Source organism: Gorilla gorilla, chromosome 21 (genome assembly GCF_029281585.2).
Source record: "Gorilla gorilla gorilla isolate KB3781 chromosome 21, NHGRI_mGorGor1-v2.1_pri, whole genome shotgun sequence".
Lineage (NCBI taxonomy): Eukaryota > Metazoa > Chordata > Mammalia > Primates > Hominidae > Gorilla > Gorilla gorilla.
Genome location: NC_073245.2, coordinates 45,387,002 through 45,410,225, shown reverse-complemented (window position 1 = coordinate 45,410,225; position 23,224 = coordinate 45,387,002). Strand labels below are relative to the sequence as shown.

Here is a 23,224-nt window from a genome sequence, read left to right as displayed (position 1 = left end):
GTGTCCTGCCCCTTCTAGAGCAAAGGAAGAGCCGAGGGTCTACACATGGGGGAGAAGAACAGCACCCAGAGCGCCTCATCTGTCCTGGGCCAGGGAAGTGGAGCCTGCTGGAGGCTGGCAAGAGTAGCGGCCAAAGTGTCTGGAAGCCAGGATGTCACCTTTCTGAGCCTGGGCCCTCTTTGTGCCTCAGTGTCTTCATTTGTAGTAAATTCAGGGGTCCTACAGCTGTGGATTCAAAGCCTGGCTCTGCCCCTTGCTCACTGTGTGACCTGGAGGAGTCACTTTGCCTCCGTCAGCCTCAGAGTCCTCCTCTGTCAAATGGGTGTGATAATGGCTCTCCTGGTGCATGGGTGTGGTAAGGAATCAGTGGAGCCCAAGGGCCGCACAAAGGCAGTCCCCCATGACGTGTTGCCATGAGCAGCGTGATGCTGTCTCTGCCACAGCTGGTGCAGCATGGGCCGAGCTGCATTCTGGGGTGTGGATGGAGGGGCCTTGGGTGGAGGGAGAAGCTGGTCTCCATAGGATAGGTGAGCATCCCAGGGTTCTCGACCTCACTAGGGAGGCTGGGCCTCCAGGCAGCCTGGCAAGTGGGTGCACAGGCTCTCAGGTGATGGGAGGGGTGGGTGAGGGTGCTACAGACTGAGAACTCTCAGCACCACCTGGAAAAGACATCTCTGCTCCAGTGGGACCCCTAGAGGGCAGCAGGGCTAACAGGGCAGGTGGAGATGGGGCCACAGTCCTCTGACCCTGCATCACTCTGCCTCATACTCCTGACTCCAGTCAGGCTAGGTGTCCCCTGATTCTCCAAGAATCCTCAGGGCCCCTGGAGAGGAATGGAGGAAAGTGCTGGGTGGGGCTGTCCCCAGAATGTGACTTTCCAGTTCCCATTGCCTGTCTGGCACAGAGTAGGTGTTCACTACATACCTGTTGAATGCACGAATGGATAGATCGGGGTCTGCTATTGCCACAGATTGGCTGTGTGACTTGGGCTAGTTTGTTGCCCTCTCTGTGTCTCAGTGGCCCCTTTATAGAACCAGGAGATGCGGCTGGATATTCCCACTGAGCCTTCTAGCTCTGGATCCAGGTCTTTCCCACCCTAATTGCAGCCCCCAACCTCCCTCCCCAGTTCCCACCAACAAATCCCAAATGGAGGGAATGCAACAAGCCACACAGAAGGGTGCAGAAATGGGCCTTTATTGCCAGGGGCAGGACAACATGTGTAGAGGCTGCTGTTCTGACTGTGAGGAGAAGGGGTATCTGGGAAGGTCCTTCTGGTGGGACTCAGGCTTTCACGCTGGTTAGGTGGTGGCAGCAGCTTCCCGGAGGGAGATGCTATAAGGGGGTGGGGCAAGCCACTGGGAACCAATCTGGAATGAGACCAAGGGGGTTAGGACATTTGCTGCTAGGCTGCCCTTACACCCAGCTGTCAGTCATCCACTGGGCACTTGATGGGACCCAAGTTGACCTGGCTCCAGTGTCCCAGCTCTTTCCCACAATACCCCATGTGGTTTAAGTCCTGGGAAGAAGAAACTGGCACCTGTGGTTTGGGATCTTTCATTGGCACCTGGCACTGACTCATCTTCATTCCCCTCACCCTCCTTCAGAACAATGGCAGATGTGAAATGATTGATCGAGGCCACTACTGGAGCCAGGTTCAGGGCCCAATATGTGATCAGAATCATGGATATCCATTTGAGACTAAGGTTGGGGCTCATTCTGTGACCAAGACTAAGGCTCAGTCAATAACTGGCATCAAACTCAGTCTGTGACTAGGATCCAGGCTCAGTCTGGGGCCAGAATCAGAGTTCAGTGATTAAGGCTCAGTGTTCAGAGTGTGACCAGAATCAGGGCCTAGCCTGGGATGGGGGCCAGGGCTCAATCTATGACTGAGATGAAGGCACAGTCTTCTAACACAAAAAGAAGGGAAGCCATGCTTGACTTTTGCTTCACCATAGGCCCCTGTGCATTGGGGCAGAGTCTGGCTCCTCACCAGCATGCACCACAGTGGTCCTCCTCATTCGTCCTCTTCAGATGAGGGTTTGCAGCTGGGTTTTGTGCTGAAGATTATCTGAAGAAACAAAATCAATAGCAGGCCTTAGTCTCTGCCACCGGAATTGAATAGAGACCAGACTCCAAAAGATGCCGCTCTCCAGCCGGTAACCTGACAGTTGTGGGACCCCAGGGATGTTGCTCCACCTCTCTGAGCTTCAGTTTGTTCATCTGTAAAGTGGGTACAATGACAGTACCCGCCCCACAGGGTTGTTGCAAGGATCCAGTGAGATAGTGTGTACAGAGCACAAAGTGACTGCCTAAGGGACTGGACTTGTGGCTATTTCCTTTCTTCTTCTTTTTTTTCTTTTTTTGAGACTGGGGTCTCACTCTGTCACCCAGGCTGGAGTGCAGTGGCATGATGTCAGCTCACTGCAATGTCTGCCTCCTAGGCTCAAGCAATCCTCCCGCCTCAGCCTCCTGAGTAGCTGGGACTCCAAGTGCATGCCACCACGCCTGGCTAATTTTGTATTTTTTAGTAGAGATGGGGTTTCGCCATGTCACCCAGGCTGGTCTCAAACTCCTGAACTCAAGTGGTCTGCCCACCTCAGCCTCGCAAAGTGCTAGGATTACAAGTGTGAGCCACTGCGCCTGGCTGACTTGTGGCTATTTTCATAGAAGGGTCACCTCCAGGGTCTTGACAGCTTTACTTACTCCATTTCTCCCCAGCAACCCCAGCCATGCCTGTAGACCCAAAAGCCAAAGGGAGCCCCCAGGTGCCTGTGGAGGGGAAGCCATGGCTCCCAATTTGCTTAGGACAGTGGGTCCTTCTGCTTCTCCAGGGTCCCCTGACCAGAACTGCTTATGGGGTGGGCACAGAGCTCCATGCCTGCCTCAGAAGGTCCCCACTTCCCCATTGACTTACCGATGACCTGCTGAATGACATTCACATCCAGGGAGTGGATGAAGATGCGGATCAGTGGGCATATCTGACAGCCGGAGAGAGGAGGAAGAGGAGGGTCAGGAGAAGGAGGAAGAACAGATCATTCTTCTCAGCTGAGAACAAATTGTTTGCCACCCACAGATGAGCTCATTTCTAGGGATCTTAGAACCTTTGAACCTTAGGATTTTATTTTGTTTTATTGTATTTTTTTTTTTTTTCTGAGACAGAATCTCACTGTCTTGCCCAGGCTGGAGTACAGTGGTATGATTTCTGCTCACTGCAACCTCCGCCTCCCAGATTCAAGTGATTCTCCTGCCTCAGCCTCTCAAGAAACTGGGTTTACAGGCACATGCCACCATGCCTGGCTAATCTTTGTATTTTTAGTAGAGACAGGGTTTCACCATGTTGGCCAGGCTGGTCTTGAACTCCTGACCTCAAGTGATCTGCCCACCTTGACCTTCAAAAGAGCTGGGATTACAGGCATAAGTCACCGCGCCTGGCCTGAACCTTAGGATTGTAGAACAATGGGATCCCAGCAGTCTTAAATCTGGAACCCTAGGGTGTTAGAATCCTAACACCTTAGAACACTAGAATTCTAGGACCTCAAAAATCTACATTCTAGATTGTTAACATTCCCATGTTGAACTTTGGAACCCTGGAATTTTAAAGGGTCAGATGGTGCCCTGAGGCATTTGCCCTGAGGTTGTAGAGCAGAGTATCTCATGCTCCTGTGTGTACACAGTTCCCCACAGATTGCAATTCAGCAGGTCTGGGGTGGGGCCTGAGATTCTGCATTCCTATCAGGCACCTAGCTGAGGCTGAAGCTGGTGGAGGATCGCTTTTGCAATATAACTAAACTCCGGTTCAGTGGGTCACAGAGCCATCTGGAGGATTTTTCTTTTATAAACCCACATTCCTGGGTCCCCTTCCAGAATGACTGATTTAGAATCTCTGCAACTTTGGGCCTAGTAATCCTGCACATGGTACCTATGGTTTTGGATGATGCACAGATGGAAAAAAAATTAAAACTATTTTATAAGTCCATTGATTGTATGATATGTGACATTAATTTTCTATTTATGATAGGGATATAAAGTTTTATTTTTAAAAATAAATGCTTCTAAAGAAACATATTTAAGTAAAATTGTGTTGAAGATGTTAGCTACAAAAGCATATTGGTAGTGCGTGGATATGGTGAGAGGCTCAAGTTTGGGACCTGGCAATTTCAGCTAATGTCAGGCCTCTGCTCTCCCCTGCTACCCACCAGGCTGATTAGTAGAGGAGGAAGCTCCAGCTGACCTCCTAAGGAGAAGCTTTCACCTCCGAAGGAAAAGTGCTCAGAGGATACAGCCAGGCCTGCAAATTCCCCCACCTGCCCCCACCAGGCCTGGATCTGGGCTCCAAGGAGTGGGAGACTCACCTCCTTCTGCAGCAGGGAGGATACGGTGCTTTTCAGCGTGTTGATCACGCTATTCACGAACTTGTTGATGATTTGGCTGTGTCTGGAAAACACAGGGAACTATTAAAGTCTGGTCAAGTGGGCAAGAGATGGGGGAACTGCCAAGAAGTTGGGGGGGCGGGAAATACTGTGGAGTCAGATAAACCCCAGGGACATGGAGACACTTTTCTAACTACAGACAGAGCCTCCCATCCACATGGATCATCACTTAGACTCCCACATCTGACCAGCGGCTCACCCCGGTGCCCCATGAGATTCTCAGCACAGAGACCTTATTCGTTCACTCATTCAACCCGTATTTACAGAGCACCGACTATGCACCAGGAACCTAGCTGGGCCCTGAGGATACCGAATAAATAAAGTACAAACATCCCCTAACCCAGTACCTAAACATTAAGGGTCCAAACATACCCTAATGTGGTACCTAAACAAATCTTGCCAAAGTTGGCTCCTCCCACCTTCAACTCTTAGTATAATTGCCACCTCCTCAGGGCACCCCTCCCTGACTGCTTACCTAAGAGAGAGCTTTGCTATCACAGTGCCCAGTTAAGGGTAATGCTTTGTGCAGGACTCATATTTCCCTGGAGCGTTCTTTACTGATGGACTGAATTTGGGTTGGATTGGATCCAAAGTGCAAAGAAAAGCCCTGAGAGGATTTGGAGCTGTAGAGTGGTGTCATTTCACAGATGTGGACACAGATCCACAGCAGCTTAGCTTTCCCTTGGGTAAGCTCTGCAAGAACAGGGACCTTGTTCCTGATCAGGGACCCTGATCTGTCATCACCAATCAGTTCTCCAGAGCCCAGAATGGTGCCTGCCTGGCACATAGCAGATGCTCAATACACTTTTTTTTTTTTTTTTGAGACAATGTCTTGCTCTGTCACCCAGACTGGAGTGCAGTGGCATGATCTCGGCTCACTGCAACCTCTGCCTCCTGGGTTCAAGCAATGCTTGTGCCTCAGCGTCCTGAGTAGCTGGAATTACAGGCACCCGCCACCACCCCCGGCTAATTTTTGTATTTTTAGTAGAGACAGGATTTTGCCATGTTGGCCAAGCTGGTCTTGAACTCCTGACCTTAAGTGATCCGCCCACCTCAGCCTCCCAAAGTGCTGGGATTACCGGTGTGGAGCCACCGTGCCCAGCCTCAATACATTTTTGGCTGAAAGAATGAAAGAAGTGAACATACAATTAAATACATATTGAGAACTTGTGACAAGTGCTTTAAAGGCAAGAGTTAGACTCTTACGAGAGAGAATAGGAGGAGCCCTGGGAAGGCCCTGAAGGATGCAAAAGTCCATCAAAGTGGAGTGAGAAGAAGGTGCTCTAGGTAGCCAGAGCACCCCAGGCAAAGGTCTTAAGCTGGGAAAGAGCCTACCTGAGACACCGCACAAAGGCCACTGCATCTGGGCACAGTGAGTAAGGGGAGGGTGCAGGGATACAAGGGTGGGGCCAGATCAAACAGAGCCTTCATGACCATGGGGAGCACTTGGGATTGAACCACAAGTGCAAAGAAAGGCCCTGGGAGGATCTGGAGCCGCAGAGTGGTGCCATCTCACAGATGTGGGCACAGACCTAGTGCAGCGGGATGGAGTCCCTGAGGCTACTTGGGAAGATAGCACCCACCAGGCTCCGGCCTCTGAATTTACACCCCAGCCTTCGCAACTCACATCAGGCTATGGAAACTTTCTTTGGTTTTCAGGGGTCTTTGAGCAACCTGTGTTCAGATCCCTCAGTGCAGGGCGAGTGGAGTGTCCTCTGCTCATGGCCACTGGGGCTGAGAGCTGAGGACCCAGCCTTGCTCCTGGCCAAGGCCAAGTAGCCCCAGCCCTCAGCTTCTGGGTCATTCATCCTCTCCCAGCCGTCGGCCAGCATCACTCTTTCTCCTTCCACCCTCTTGCCTGAGTCAAACCTGCTCTTTCAGGCACAGAGCTTAAGATGTAGATTTTGTGGATTAAAAGGGATCAATGAGTCAAATGGAGAGGATTAAGTTTTCAAGATCTCCTTTCAGGAATTTTCCAGTGGGTGGAGGACGATTTGGGGACAATCTGAAATTAGAGCCTGTGGCAGGCACTTACTCTCCCCTTTCTCTCCCAACTGGAGGCAAGAAGGTAAATATAATTTTATCGTTATTATTATTATTATTATTGAGGGACATTACATAACAATAAAGGGGACAATTCTCCAAGAAGTCATAACAATCCTAATGTGCATGCACCTAACAACAGAGCTCCAAAGGGTATGAAGCAGAAACTGACAGAGTTGAAAGGCGAAATGAACAAATCCATGATTATGGTGGGGAGCTCAACACTCCAGTCTCAGTAATGGAGAGAACCAGCAGGCAGAGAGGCAGCATGTTCCAGGCTGCATGCTAAATAGTTGTATTTTCTCATCTGGTCATCTCAGAAGCCTATGAGTAGTTATTATGAACACCCCCAGTTTACAGATGTGAAAACAGGCCTGGGTCAAGTTGGTGATAAAGTTACAAGTTAGTGGCAGAGCTGATGTGTAAACCAAGGTCAACATGACTCCAGAGCCTGAACACTTTCACCACTAGGCCTCCTCTTAGGTAGAGGACTAGAGCTGAAATTAGGGGTCCTCAAGTTCCCTGAGAGCCCAGCTCTACTAAGATGAATGGGACTTACTTGTCCAGCAAGGAAAGTGAGATGCTGGTTGGGTCACTGGCGCATTCTCCCAGGACGGCAACAGGCTGGTGTGTCTGGGGATCAGTTTCAATTGTGACTGCGGTCAGGAGGTCCAAGGAGGCTTTCAGGTTGATAATCTGGCCAATGATGGGCCTGCAGGAAGTAAGATGCACAGTGAACAAAGTCTAGAAGTTCCTGCCTGTTGCCCAGTTGGGTTCCTCCACCTGTGTGGACATGAGTCAGAATGTCTATGTGTAATGTCAACATGGCCCAGGTAATATCAACATGGTCCATATCCTCTATGAGATTTACATGTTTATATTAGGGGCTTCTTCTCCTGGCCACTTGGGTTTAGCTCATATGAATTTTTTATACAACGTTACACTAGTAAGTAAAATAATAATAGTTAACATTTATTGACAACAATTTATGTGTAGGTACTTTAAAAAAGTATTTTACCTGGATTCATTTATTACTATCCCTATTTTCTGAATGAGGAAACCTTGGTACAGAGAGGTTAAGTAACTATCCCAAGATCTCATAGCTAAATAATGGGTGGCATCATTAGTGCATGTAGTTTACAGAAGTGCTTTCACACATGCTCATTTCTTGTCTATCTCCTTTAAAATTAAAATTTTTTATTTTTTGTGAGACGGGGTCTCACTCTGTCGCCCAGGCTGGAATGCAGTGGTGCAATCACAGCTCACTGCAGCCTCGACCTCTCTGGCTCAAGCAATCCTCTTGCCTCAGCCTCCCAAGTAGCTGGGACTACAGGCGTGTGCTGCCACACCTGGTTAATTTTTGTATTTTTTGTAGAGACAGGGTTTTGTCATATTGTCCTGGCTGGTCACGAACTCCTGAGCTCAAGCAATCCTCCCACCTCAGTTTCTCAAATTGCTGGGATTACAGGTATAAGCCACCACTCCCAGCTAAACTTAAAAGAGTTTAAACTTATATTTTGCACACACGCACTTTATTATACACTGTGTATTATTGTATGAATTTTTCTGTAATGGTCACTGCAACTTAGAATCTTGAGGGACAAAATAATGCTGGAGGAAATTTTGCCAAAGAATGATAAATGTTTGTTTTCTCAACTTTTCAAATTTTAAAACCAGATAAATGTCATGATTTCAAAACTATATTCAATGGAGCATTGTTTTTAAAAGACACTTGGTTATGGCCAGAGTTCTCTAGAACATTTTAAGGGTTAAGATCTTAGACCCAGAAGGGTTCTCTCACTCACAGATTGGGAGACTGAGGCCCAAGTTCACCCAGCAGTGGGAGGAGGTGCCCAATTCCCAGGTTGGGCATCCATCGGCCAGGTTGCACTGCCTTTCCCAAATCTCAGATTCTAGCGCATACTCACCCGGCCACAGTGACATTCGCGATGACAGGGAAGCTCAGGTTAAGGCCTTTGCCATCATCGATCGGTTCAGCTTTGACATCCAGGATGAGGGAGTTGCTGATTTTCAACCTGTGTGAAACCCACAATTCACCCTTGTCACTCCTCATGACAGCCACTTGCCAAGCACTTCCCTGGGCCGGCCTCGAGCTGAGCGTTTGGGTCTCATCAACCTTGCCTTCTTTAGTCTTCACTATAGCCCTGTTCAGAGGTTTGATTCTCTGCATTTTACGGCACAGCACACTGAGGCTCAGGCTGGTGTGATTTTCCCCCAGATTCCTAGGGGAGTAAGTGCCAGAGGCAGATTTTGAGGCCAGAACTATCTGACTTTAAAAGTTCATGAGTGGGACCGGGCACGGTGACTCACGCCTGTAATCCCAGCACTTTGGGAGGCCAAGGCGGGCAGATCTCCTGAGGTCGGGAGTTCGAGACCAGCCTGACCAACACGGAGAAACCCTGTGTCTACTAAATATACAAAATCAGCCGGGCGTGGTGGTGCATGCCTCTAATCCCAGCTACTCAGGAGGCTGAAGCAGGAGAATCACTTGAACCCGGGAGGCGAGGCTGTAGTGAGCCAAGATTGTGCCATTGCACTCCAGCCTGGGTAACAAGAGTGAAACTCCATCTCAAAAAAAAATAATAATAACAATAATAATAATAAAAGTATGTGAGTGGATCCACTGCCTGGGGTTATGTGGCGAAGACTCCAGTTCCCTTCCCCTAAGGGGATCTGGGCTTTTACCCCCAGTTATATATGGAAAAGGAAAGTTTTACTCCTTGGAAAGGGACTTTGTGTACCAGCAAACGGGTAGAGGTAAGGATAAATATAACCTTCACCCTGACCCTGAAATTAAAGAACGCGGAAGCCCGAACCCATAAGATGCCCGGATTGACTCTGTAGCCCTGCCTCTAATTTACTCAAGCTCTGGTGGGTCTGGCCTCGCTCAGACCACCTTGGCTCTGTGGGAGGGGAATGAGGCTTGTCCAGCTGTCTTTCATCTTAAACTTACCTCCTCAAAGATATGTTTTCCCTTTCCTTAGAGCAAGGATCTCCACCCTGAAGCACCAACTCACCCAAAAATGTCCGTGTTAGTTGGAAGCAGCTTAGAAATGACATTGTTCAGCAATTTCTCAGCTTCCTGGGCCTTCTGCTTGGCCAGTTGCCAAGCACTGGATTTCTGAAGCACTCCTAGGTCAACCTTCAGTTTCTCAAGGATGCCTGCCAAAAACAATCGCCATTTTGTGTCATGCACCACTTACGAAGTAGCTATGATGCTCCAGGTACCGGGTAAGACTGTTTGCCTACGTTATTTCATTTAATCTTTATAACAACTCGGTGAAGTAGATATTGTCACTGTCTGCTTTTTTATAGCTAAGGAAATAAAGGCTCTAGATGGTTAAGAAATGTGTCTAGCCACACAGCCAGGGAACTCTTGTTTCCTCCATACTGCCTCCGTACTATTAATAATATATACTGATTCTATATCAACAGTGCGATCAACCAGTTGGCCAGGCAATTGCTATTGATTGTACACCAGTGTCTAGGAGTGACTCAGGGGCCTATTGTGCTAAGTGAGATGCTCACGTGGGTTTGAAAAACTAGAAAGAATGAGAGAATACACTCAAGAAATGAAAAATCTACAATCCAGGAGAAAAAATGGCTCCAATCCATGAAACTGGAAAATGAGAGTCCCAGAATGACAGCTTTGCAGCAGGCCCACAAAGCAATAATAATAATTATTATTTTTTTAACTTTAAGTTCCGGGATACACGTGCAGAATGTGCAGGTTCGTTACATAGGTATACATGTGCCATGGTAGTTTGCTGCACCTATCAACTCGTCATCTAGGTTTTAAGCCCCACCTGCATTAGGTATTTGTCCTAATTCTCTCCCTCCCCTTGCCCCCAAGCCCCCAAATGGCCCCAGTGTGTGTTGTTCCCCTCCCTGCATCCATGTGTTCTCATCATTAAACTCCCATTTATGAGTGAGAACATGCAGTGTTTGGTTTTCTGTTCCTGTGTTAGTTTGCTGAGGATGATGGCTTCTGGCTTCATCCATGTCCCTGCAGAGGACATGATCTCATTCTTTTTTATGGCTGCATAGTATTCCATGGTGTATATGTACCACATTTTCTTTATCCAGTCTATCATTGATGGGCATTTGGGTTGGTTCCATGTCTTTGCTATTGTAAATAGTGCTGCAATAAACATATGTGTACATGTGTCTTTATAGTAGAACATTTTATATTCCTTTGGGGATATACCCAGTAATGGGATTGCTGGGTCAAATGGTATTTCTGGTTCTAGATCCTTGAGGAATCACCACACTGTCTTCTTCAATGGTTGAACTAATTTACAGTCCCACCAATAGGGCAAAAGTGTTCATATTTCTCTACAGCCTTGCCAACATCTATTGTTTCCTGACTTTTTAATAATTGCCATTCTTACTGGTGTGAGATGGTATCTCACTGTGGTTTTGATTTGCATTTCTCTAATGATCAGTGATGATGAGCTTTTTTTCATATGTTTTTTGGCCACATAAATGTCTTCTTTTGAGAAGTGTCTGTTCATATCCTTTGCACACTTTCTGATAGGGTTGTTTTTTTTTTCTTGTAAATTTGTTTAAGTTCCTTGTAGATTCCGGATATTAGACCTTTGTCAGATAGATAGATTGCAAAAATGTTCTCCCATTCTGTAGGTTGCCTGTTCACTCTAATGCCAGTTTCTTTTGCTGTGCAGAAGCTTTTCAGTTTAATTAGATCCCATTTGTTAATTTTTCCATGCTCATGGATAGGAAGAAACAATATCATGAAAATGGCCATACTGCCCAAAGTAATTTATAGATTCACTGCTATTCCCATCAAACTACCATTGACTTTCTTCACGGAATTAGAAAAAAAACTACTTTAAATTTCATATGGAACCAAAAAAAGAGCACATATAGCAAGACAATCCTAAGCAAAAAGAACAAAGCTGGAGGCATCATGCTACCTGGCTTCAAACTATACTACAATGATACAGTAAGCAAAACAGCATGGTACTGGTACCAAAACAGACATATAGACCAATGGAACAGAACAGAGACTTCAGAAATAACACCACATGTCTACAACCATCTGATCTTCAGCAAACCTGACAAAAACAAGCAGTGGGGAAAGGATTCTGTATTTAATAAATGGTGCTGGGAAAACTGGCTAGACGTATGCAGAAAACTGGAACTGGATCCCTTCCTTACACCTTATTAAAAAATTAACTCAAGATGGTTTAAATACTTAAATATAAAACCCAAAACCATAAAAAACCTGGGCAATACCATTCAGGACATAGGCATGGGCAAAGACTTCATGACACCAAAAGCAATTGCACCAAAAGAAAGCAATAATTCTTATAGGAGGAGGAGGACAAAGTGTCTTTATGATAGGTCTCTGGAGAACAGGGGGATGGGAATAAATGTCGTGACTGGGCGTGGTGGCTCACGCCTGTAATCTCAGTACTTCGGGAGGCCAAGGCAGGAGGATCACTTGAGGCCGGGAGTTCGAGACCAGCCTGGGCAAAATGGTGAGACTCCACCGCTACAAAAAATGTAAAACTTAGCCAGGTGTGGTGGTGTAGCTGTAGTCCCGGCTACTGGGGAGGCTGAGGTGGGAGGATCAGTTGAGCCCAGGAGGTTGAGGCTGGCAGGTACTCTAGCTTGGGTGACAGAGTGAGACCTTGTCTCAAAAAATAATAAATGTCATGATAGATACAGGATGATGCTCATGAAAATAATTAAGTATATATGAGAAGAAAATAATTCAAGTGAGAAATAACAGGGCAATTACTAACTTAAGGAAAAACAAAAGACTATACCGTATAAGAAAAGAGATGTAATCATAATATTGTAATTTGGCTCTGTAATGGACAATATCTACCTAGTTATAATGATTCACAGAATGACACTTTAAATAAAATTGGTGATATAACTACTTCTGATCGTATAATTCACGAGGTGACTTTGGTTTAGACGTTTCTGTCTCTGGGCCTCAGTTTTCTCAGCTGTGAAATTAGAGTGTGAGTCCTTTCTGCATCTTTGAAAGTTACCTAAGCCCTTGACAAGGTTTGAAAGGCAGCCATTTGCAGAAGTTACCTCCTCCTACAAAAACTGTTTTTGATGTGCTGCTAATGTTTCCATAAAACAAAAAGAAAGCCAAGTTATTTTAATAGGTTAGCATAAAAAGGAGGTATAAATAAATATAAAGGTAGGTAGCTTTACAGATACCAAGGCTAGGTAGGGATAATTTCCTTAATTTTCACTGAATTAACATGTCAATAAAAGAATATTAAACAACCTAAAAGAAAAATATGCTAAGAATATAGACAAAATCCTCAAGTTAAAATATGTAAGTACATAGTAAATATATGAAAAAAGAAGAGGGCTCCTTCATAATTAGAGGAATGCAAAGTGAAATAAGTTATAGCTTTTCATCTGTGAGACAGGCAGAATATGTAAAGTTGTCCATACCCAGTGCTGGAAAAGGAGTGGGAAAAAAGGCACTTTCGTAGACTGTTGGAGAAAGTGTTAACATAGGAGATTATTTGTCAACAGCATAGTTTTTGAACTTTTGAAATCCCACTTGTAGGAATTTATCTTGTGCACGTTTATCAGGATATAGTATGTAAAAGGGTATTCATTGTGGCATTGCTTGTTTCTAGAAAGATAAACGAACGAGTCAGGAATTGAATAGCCACTTTTCTCAGTAAACCGCCCATAAAGAGTAGCCCCTGGTGGCAGCCTCTGGTAATGCAGGCATAGTGTTTAGGAGGCTAATTTAGGTGACACTGTTCATCACCCTTGTTGATTTACCTTTAAGAGTATTGTCAACTGTCTCAAGTCCATCGTGAAGAACAGGTTCCAGCTTATCCACGACATTGCTTAGGTCATTGCCAAGATTGTCAAGAAGAGACTCTGAGGTCCCAGTGAGCACGCCGCACAGGAGAACAAGTTTCCAAAGCTGAAGCATCTTTTGTCTTGACACCTGGACAGTCATGGGAAGAAAAGGAGTGAGAATTGCCCAGAGGGAAATGGACTCTTCAGTGAGTTCCCATCACTCTTAACATTTAGCATTCCATTAAGATAGATGTGGTTATTTCCTATTTTACAAATGGGCAGCCGAGGTCAGAAAGCTACAGCAACTTGCCCGGAGACACACAGTCAGTGAGCAGATGAGCTGGGATTTGAAGTCAGACTTGACTCCAAGCCCATACTCTTGACACAAAGTTCCTTTTCATACGCTGTCTTCTCTGCCTAAAATATTTTTCTTCTTCTTTACTTTTCCACTTAGGTCAATTCCTACATCATGCCCTCTGTGAAGCCTACCGTAGGCCCCTTCCCAGATTCTAGGTTGGGGGAGTCCCACCTTGCTGCCTTCATTATCCTGATCAAGGTCTTGGATAACACTTCGCTGATGATTTGACCACCTTTCCTACCAGGCTGTGAACTCCTTAGAGGAAGGACTGTGACTTATTTCACTGTCGAATCCTCGGGCGCCAGTAAAAAGCCTGTACCTAGTACAGTACAGTAAACGAATAAATCTTTGTTGAATAGAAGTATGAACAAATCAATGGAGAACCACCTCATGACCCTGCATTGTTCATTAGTTTGACACTTATTTTAATATAATCTATAGATCTCTAAATTTACTCTGATTTGCCATTTGTCTTGACACCCAGACAGTCATGGGAAGAACAGGAGTAAGAATTGCCCAGAGGGAAATGGAATCTTTAGTGAGTACTCATCACGAACTTGCCATTTAGAGCAAATTTAGAGATATATTGATTATCTCTGCTATATTCAAAATATTAGCTAACCCAAGCAATCCCACCCCTCTGCCTCTTGCCCCCAAAGCCTTCTAAAGACCACCGTGTGTGGTGCCACTGGGGGAAGCACGCCACTCACAGGTTTAGAGGAGGATGCTCGTGAAATCCTTGCCCCCCTGCACAGTCTGCTGGGATTCTGCTGAATGGTGGCGGCTATTATATGGTGGAGATGGGATGGAAGGCTGCCCACAGAAGCAAGCCTTGGTTCTGGGATCATCCAAGGACACTCCAAGGAAAATAACCCCTCTCCAGGATGAGCAGGGAGAGAGATTTCCAACTCAAAGGTCACCCAGGATGCTTGAATTGAAACGGATGGCTATGGAGAGGGCTTTCCGCCAAGACTAAGACCAGGTCCTCATGGAGCCTGCAGCTACCAAGGGGGTGGTCCTTGGTCCTTGTGGGTGAGGACTGGGAGAAGACTGAGAACGAATGAATTGGAGAATGTCCTGGCAGGAGGACCCATAATGACCATCCGGTCTAACTCCGTCATCATTTGGAAACTGAGGCTCAGAGAGGGGAAGCCACCAGCCTGGGGTCATTCAGCAAGACAGGGACAGAGATGGGTCTAGAATTGTGGCCCACAAGGAGTCAGACAGCCTCCCAGTGCACAGCGTCCTGCCCCCAGGGGTCTGCACCTGGCAGGTGCAGCAGATGCCTGGCAGCTGCTTGTGCTGACACTGGGCTTGGTGTCCCTAAAGGGCACTTTAGATGCACTTTTCTGTTAGTCTTTATGAAAACTCTGTAAGGCAGGTTTTCAGAGCTCCATTTTCCAGTTGAGAAAGCTGAAGTTCAGAGAGGGAGGTGGCTTGTCCATACTTGCAAGGACAGGAACCAGGCATTTGGGCCACCAGGGAAGACCCTTCCACCCATATCAGGCTGTGGTCAGTTAGCAGAGAGGGAGAGTCCCTGGGCCTGAGTATCCTGTTTTTGCTTCGGCCACTGATGTTTGGGTTGGTTGTAACGCCTGCTGCATTGGGCCTGTGTCAACCCGGAACAGCACAGGAAACTCGGGTGGGTGCCCACTTGGCCTCAGGCTGGGAAGGACTGGCACAGAGCTCAGGGTCACCATGGGTCTCTGCCCTTCTGCTCACCCACCTGCAATTCAGCAAGGACCTGGGGGGCCTGTCCTCAAAATGATGCAACCAAGCAAACGGTGGGACAAGACCAGTGGCTCCAGGAGCTGGTTAGTTCCTACACTAACCATGGCTCCACTGTTACAGCACAGAGCTGGGCGGCTGCAGGGAGAAGGTGATGGCCAGGCCCCAAGAGCCCAGACCATTAGACCCCTGCTGCAGTCTTGCCTGTGGTCTTGAATGGTTGTCACATCTCCTTCCCTGGCTGCCTGACACCGGGTTCTGCAAACGTCTGAGCCCCGCTCTTCCCCCAGTTGTGAAGCACAGAGCCAAGGGCTGTGCTGAAATCTTGTGAAGGCAGTTTGTCCCAGCCCAGGAACATAGCCCAGGGTGCTAAGCATGATGCAGTGACCTCGAGACCTGGTGTTGGCCCAGGCCTCAGTTGCCTCATCTGTAAAATGGGTAAACACGCTGTTCCTGGATCTCAGAGGCATGGTGGACAGACAAGGACCTAGGAAATCAAAACGATGGTGAGGGGCTTTGAGGGCAGTGCTCAGAGCCTGGCACTGGGCTTGGGCTGTCCTGGGCTTGAATACTCGCTCTCTGCTGGTTGCTGGCCGTGTGACCTGGGCCAGAGACTGCACCTTGCTGAGCCTCAGGCTCTTTATCTGTGAAATGGGATTAAGAACAGTGCTCACCTCAAGGGCATGCTGTGAGGTCAAGGTAGTGTAATACCCATGAAGGCTTAGCATAGGGTAGGCCCATGATGCATGGCAACAGCAAAGATGGTGAAGATGATGCTGATGAATATGTGCGCATATGGTCCCGGCTTACGATGGTTTGACTTCAATATTTCAACTTTACTATGGGTTTACTGGGACACAACCCATTATAAAACGAGGACCATCTGGCCAGGCGTGGTGGTTCACACCTGTAATCCCAGCACTTTGGGAGGCCGAGGCGGGCAGATCACCTGAGGTCAGGAGTTCAAGACCAGCCTGGCCAACATGGTGAAACCCTATCTCTACTAAAAATACAAAATCTAGCCGGGTGTGGGGGCAGGCATCTGTAATCCCAGCTATTCTGGAGGCTGAAGCAGAAGAATTACTTGAACCTAGAGGGTGGATGTTGCAGTGAGCCAAGATTGTGCCACTTCACTCTAGCCTGGGCAAAAGAGCGAAACTCCGTCTCAAACAAACAAACAAAAATAAAATAAAATGAGGAGCATCTGTCATAAGATTAATATTATATAATATATAATATAGGGTTCTTGGTGGGTGGGGAGGTTGGGATCCTCAGAGGTCACCCGAGGTTCAGGCTGGCTGGTCTGAGTCATTCCGGAAAGAGAAACAGTGACAACTCCTCCTGCGTGCTCCTCCTCCTCCTCCTCTTCTTCCCTCTCCAGGTTACACAAAGTCTTCTCACATGGAAGATGTTTGCCTCTTAGGGACAAAGGCCCCAGCCATGAGGGTCGCGAGATGAATTTCTTATTGAAAATTCCCAGTGAGGCATTAAAGATTAGCTGTGCCAAGACTAGGACATCCTACCTGCTGCGTGACTGCTAATCCCCAGCTGGGGCAGCTTCCTGATCCCACTGGCCCAGCCTTAACCTCCAAGCTGGTATCTTTTTCCATACCTGGCTCAGTGCCCTGGCTAGAAACAGCCTAAGAGGTCACGCAGCCTACTGAGACCAGAGAAAGTGAGTGACAGGGCTGGGGTTGCACAAGGGGCCAGCCAGGCTGGGGGGTGCTCAGCTGACCAGACTGCCCCACTGACCTTCCTTCTCCCCGTGGACAGAAGCAGCCCTCACCCCTTCTCCAGATAACAAACACACAGATGTGCACTCCCATTGCACCCATCAAAGGTAATTGCCTTATTTTGCTAGTAAAATTGCTGAAAGGCTTGTCACCATTTTGCCTGTGAAATCAGTCAAGTAGGAATCATCCCTCCAATTTCTAGTATGTCCTAGTTTCTCACACTTGAACTGCCTACTCAGGAATTCTGGGCAAATAAGAAAGATCAAAGCAACAAAACCTGTTCACACGTTACTGTCCTTCCTATGACTGCTAAATAGAGCAATTAATAAAGTTGTCACAATGTTACAGTCTGAAGACCTTTAATTCAACTTTTGGTAATTTTGACTTTGCCGGGTTTTCTTCTGATTTTGGAGGTGACACAGTTTATTCTTTCAGCGCTCAAGTATTTCCCTAAGTCCCGGATTCCACATCTGGACACTAATAGACCCCCCCTCAAGTCCTGCCCCTAGAATATGGAGAGCCACTTCCTATGGACTGACAGATGGAGGGGGCCTTGCCCCACTGCAGGCTGGAGTCTTCTTCCTCCTGTCCCATGGAATGTTCCCTGAATGCTTCATCCAACACTCCCAGAGAAAATTTAAAGGAGTTTTCACCGGGTCAGGGTCCTCCCCTGGGTCCTTTGAAGTCTGGGCAACTTGTCTTCGTTCACCTTCGTTCCCCCAGAGCTGGCACAGGGTCTGGTCTACAGCAGGAGTCAAATGATGTTTGTGGCAGGAAAGAAGGGAGAAAGAAAGGAAAAAGAGAGAGAGAGAAGGAGGAAAAAAGAGAGAGGAAGGAAAGAGGGAGGGAAAGAAGAAGGAAAGAGAGGGAAGGAGGGAGGGAAGAAAGGCAGGAAAGGAGAGAGGGAAAGAAGAAAGAAAGAAAGAGAGAGAGGGGATGTGGAGAGAGAAGAAGAGAGGGAGGAGAAAAGGAAGAGAAGAAGGGAGGGAGGGAGGTCAGCCACGTCTCGCCAGTCCCACTCTCTGAGGGCAAGACCACAGCATCTCCGAGGTCCCAGTACCCAGCACAGGGTCTGGTTCCCCTCATGGGCATTGACTTTCTGTCTTCCCCAGGTGGGTGGGCCTCTTGACATGAGCGAGCTCTCTGGGTCCCTCCCTGTTCTCACCTCACTCCCTGGAATTTGGCCCCTCAATCTCTCTGTGCCCTGTCTCATCTTCCAGATCCTCCCTGCTAAAGTGGGCCTGGCCCTGTACCTAGTCATCTGTCCATTTATTTATTGTTCATTCACTTTACAAGTGCAAATTATTTTCTGCTGGAGCCACTCATGCGTTTGACAACCCTTTAGTGGGCACCCCAAGCCCTGTGATGGAGTCAAAGATGTCTGAAGCTCAGTCCTTGTCCCAGAGACAGGCCAACTCCAGGGCAGTAGGTGAGCTGATTCGATTGGCCCATGTCTGGCAAGAAGGCATAGTCTCTCCATTTACTCCTCCCAGCAACCAGAGGCAGGGACTGTCTTATTCCCATTTTATAAACAAGGAAACTGAGGCACAGAGAGGTAATGTGTACTGCCTGAGGTCACACACCTAGTAAGTGGCAGAGCTGGGGCTTGAACTCAGAAAACCTGGCTCCGGAGTCCATGCTCTGAGCTACTCACAGTGCACTGCCATTTATACTGTACATATATATATATATTTTTTAAACAAAGTCCATCTCGGCTCACCGCAACCTCCACCTCCCAGATTCAAGTGATTCTCCTGCCTCAGCCGCCCGAGTAGCTGGGATTACAAGCATGCACCACCATGCCCTGCTAATTTTTGTATTTTTAGTAGAGACGGGGTTTTACCTTTTGGCCAGGCTGGTCTCAAACTCATGACTTCAAGTAATCCGCCTGCCTTAGCCTCTGAAAGTGCTGGGATTACAGGCATGAGCCACCGTGCCCGGCAGCACTGCCATTTATATTCTAACCGTCGGAATCCTCCCTGGGCTGTGTGGGTCCTTCTGATTCATCTCCATTGCGCTAGCACCCCCAGCCCCAAGCCTGTGTCAGAGAAATCCCTTCATAAAAGCTTATTGGTTGAAGGGATGTGGGTTAGCCCTTTCTCCTCCGCTGGACTGGGGCTCCTTAAGGGTGGGGATCATGATTCTGCCATCTGTGTGTCCTCAGCAGCCAGCCTGGGGCCTGGCTTTTGGTGGATCCCAATAAATACCACAATTAATTAAAGTGAGAAAAGCAAGTTAATCCACAGACTGAATAGATGAATGTAGGAGATGAGACCCAGAATCACAAGAAGAGTCCTTTCTTCCCTCCACCCACCCATCCTGTCATTCATTCATTCGTCACACACTTACAGAGCGTCTCACCTGGGTCTTGTCCTGTGTGGGGCTCTGGGCCCCACAGAGCACCCCCACATGTGTCCATCCTTAGACCCCACCGGCAGGGGCAGAGGCCAACACGCACACTGACAATTACTTTCCACAAAGCAGGTACAGTTCTTGCAAATTTTCTGTGCATTGATGACCCCAAGCAAATGGGGAGCTTCTGTCCCTGGCACAGTGCCCAGCCCTGGTGAAGGTCCTTCCTTTAAGTACTGAATGGGGTCGAACTTAGCACTTTGGGAGTTGAAAGAGGAAGTGCTATGACACTGTGGGGTAGGCGGAGACAGATCATATAGAAGACAAATGATGGGAGGATTCCAAAACGTGGCTAAGTCTGGGTATATTTATCTTGCAGGGGCTTTGGGTAACCAGCCAGACCTCAATTTGGGCCCTAACCCTGCTGCTTTCTAGCTGTGTGACTCTGGAATGGTGGCATTGCCTCTCTGGGCCTGCATTTCCTCATTTGCAAAACGGTGACCATGATCATCTGCCTAACATAGCTGATTTGGGACTTAAGCCTGGAAAAGAGTTAGCCCAGTGTTGGGCACATCATAAGTGCTCAGTAAAGATAACTCAGAAGTGCCGTGCCCAGCGGCAGGATTAAGGGTGGGAAAGAGGGCAGAGCCTCATTCTAGATTCCGCCACTGGCCAGCTGTGTGATGTTAGGCAAGGCATGGCCGCTGTCTGAGACAGTGTCTTCTGCTCTCTAAAATCGGTGCTAATCCTGGCTAGTAGGGACTGGGGAGGCATTAAATAAAAGGGGGAATGCAGAATCCTGGAGCATCATGCGGTGGCCACTCAATCAAAAGGGGGAATAAAAACCATGGGAGAGGCTGGGCACAGTGGCTCATGCCTGTAATACCAGCACTTTGGGAGGCCAAGGCGGGTGGATCACCTGAGGTCAGGAGTTCGAGACCAGCCTGGCCAACATGGTGAAATCCCGTCTCTACTGAAAATACAAAAATTAGCCGGGCGTGGTGGCAGGTGCCTGTAGTCCCAGCTACTCGGGAGGCTGAGGCGGGGGAATCACTTGAACCCGGGAAGCAGAGGTTGAAGTGAGCCAAGATCTCACCATTGTACTCCGGCCTAGGCGACGGAGCGAGACCCCATCTCAAAAAAACAAAAAAATCAAAACCGTGGGAGAAGTACCATAGCTGCTTGTCTTTTCTTCTGGGACCCTCGAAGGTCTTGTGTCTGTGGGGTCTTAGCTTACCACCTCAGACTTCTCTGTTTCTGGTGGACAATTCCCAAAGCCTCCTCTCTGGCCTCGCAGAATTTCTTTGCATCAACTCTTCCCAGTGCCAAGGGCCAGGTCTGAGGATGTCACCCCCCTGCAAATTCTCCGCATCCTGCAAGCACCTCTTATATAAAGCCTTCATTGAGCCACCCAGCTGACCTTTTCTCACGTTCTGCCTTGTCATTTTTGAACAGGTGTCTTCCTTGCCTACACACCCACAGCTGTCTCTTCTCCATTGTCAACTCCAGGAGGCCAAGTTCTCTCTGGGGTTCATCTCTGGTTTCCCACCATGGCTTGCCAATAAACTGAAATGTTTGTCAGTTGCATTTGTCAGGATTCTTTGGGTTATATTTGTAATTGAAAACACAACCCAAAGTGACTTAGATGTGAAAGAAAGTCATTGGCTCATTTAACTAGCAGGCCAACGGGTTTCAGGCATGGCTGAATCTAGGTGCTCAAAAGAAATCTCCAGGCCTCTGTTTCTTTCCATGACTTGGCTTGGCTTTCTCCTCAAACTGACTTCCCCAAAGAGGTGGCAGAGATGGCCACCAACAGCTTCAGGTCCACATTTTCTCTTAATAGTCTAGCAGAAGAAAGTATGTCTTTCCTAATATCTCTTCACAAGTTCTAGGACTGATTCCCATTGGTCCTTCTGGGGTTACATGCAGAGCAATGAACCAATCAAAGTGGCCAGGGTGAAGGAAGCCACTGGTTGGCCGATTTGAAAATATTACATCTGCAAAGAAGGCAGAGGTAGAATGGTCAGAGGAGGAGGAGGAGGAGAGCCAGGGGAGTAAGGCCAAGGGAAGAACCGGATTCATGGAGGAGGAAGTGGTATGTGTGCTATGGTCAAGATGAGGCTGACTTCATCTATGGTCCACTGACTTCCTCTACCTGGTGATCACGGAGGACCTGGTAAGGCCAAGTTTGGTGGGGCAACCAGTGGAAAGAAGATGGGTGGTGGGGTGGATGTATCCAAAATAAGCATGCTGCTCAAAGGGTGGCCCATGGACCGCTGGCCTCTCCCTAGTTCAGACCGACTGCTCTAGAACCTGCATCTTAACAAGAGCCCAGGTGGCTCACTTGTTTGTTCAAGGTGGAGAAGCACAGCTCTAAGGAACTTTGGCTGCGAAGGGGACGAGAGAGGGAAGGAGGTTGGTGGAGGGAGTGTGGAATTACAGAAGGGACCTTTATTCTTCCTGAGAAGGGAGGGACTTGAGCAAGTTAGGTGTGTGTTCTTAACAATGGAAAAGGTGGGGGGAGGGAATGTTTTATTTAACTTTCTGTTCACCGTGTAAAACTTAATATGTTGCAGGACACTGTTGCAGATTTGCAGGTCAGATTCATATCAAATGGGACCTGGCTATGCTTACTGCCCGAAAGAATGAATGTCGTGTTGGTGATATTTCCCAGGAGCCTCCCATAGTGGATCCTGTGGTGACCCAAGTCCTCGCCATCCATCTGAGCATTTATTGCTGGACCAAGAACAGGTGCCATGGGCCTGTGGAGACTCAGGAACCCTGAAGGCCGGCTCCACTTGCTTCTTCTCTGCCTTCCTTGTGCCACCCTCAGGCTCCACGTGACTCTCCCCGCAGCCTGCAGGGCCCTCAGGTTGTTCACAAAGGCGGTCCTGACAAAAAGGTTGAGAAAACAAACATGGTCATATGTGTCATCAGCCATGCACCCAAGTGACACTAGGGAGGCCCAGCGTGGACTGAGCTCTGGGTGGCTTTGGCTGGGGCATGGGGAGACACCCAGGAGCTGAGGGCCCTCTTCTTGCTGCAGGGCCCACCCCCCCAACTCCAGGAGCTTCCTGGATATGGCTTCTTGGCTGTTGCACTGCATTTTCCTCCAGAGAACCAGGGGACCGTGAAGGCACTCCACTTCAAACATCCCAATCCCTGTGGTATCAGTGGGGAAACTGAGGCCAGAGGGCATGGGAGACTCAGCCAAGACATAGTAGGGTCCCCCCTGCTCCAGGCCCCAGACACCCACCACCTCCTGCAGCTCCTGCTCGCTGCCAGAGGATCTGGGTGTGAAGCCCAGCTCTGCCTCCTTCCAGCTGTGTAGAAGTGGGCCAGGCAGCAGCTAACCTCACTGGGCCTCAGTTTCCTCATCTGCAAAATGAATATGTATTAACAGCTGCCTCTTAAGGGGGGTAAAGGGCGGAATGAAATGATCCATGGCTGGGTGTAGGATAAACAATCCACAAAGAGCTAAGGTCTATTCAAAACATTATTGCTATCATTGGCCCCATTTTTCCCCTTTGGAGCCTGAGGCACAGAGAGGTTATGTGTCCTGATAGGCTGAAGAGCTGGGATTTGAGCCGAATTCTGACTCCCCAGTCAGACTCCCCAGTCCATCCATGCAGTCACATCACCACTTTGAACCTCAGTCTCCTCATCTCTAAAATAGAGATAATGATACTGCTGACCTTGAGAGGTGGCTGTGAAAATCACATGCGATCCTGAAAGCCAAATGCCCACCA

At 48.1% G+C, this 23,224-nt stretch overlaps 1 protein-coding gene across 1 annotated transcript; it reads right to left on the bottom strand.

Annotated features, from left to right (window-relative positions):
• Nucleotides 1-1,178: 1,178 nt before the first annotated feature.
• BPIFA2 (BPI fold containing family A member 2) lies at nt 1,179-20,841 on the bottom strand. Its single transcript, XM_004061997.5, has 9 exons — nt 20,713-20,841; nt 13,281-13,452; nt 9,512-9,656; nt 8,402-8,509; nt 7,033-7,185; nt 4,353-4,434; nt 2,915-2,978; nt 1,991-2,068; nt 1,179-1,367 (listed from the first exon to the last, which is right to left on the bottom strand). Exons 2-8 carry the CDS (start codon nt 13,435-13,437, stop codon nt 2,028-2,030), a joined length of 750 nt encoding a protein of 249 aa, XP_004062045.3. The 5' UTR covers nt 13,438-13,452; nt 20,713-20,841; the 3' UTR covers nt 1,179-1,367; nt 1,991-2,027.
• Between the last annotated feature and the right edge of the window lie 2,383 nt (nt 20,842-23,224).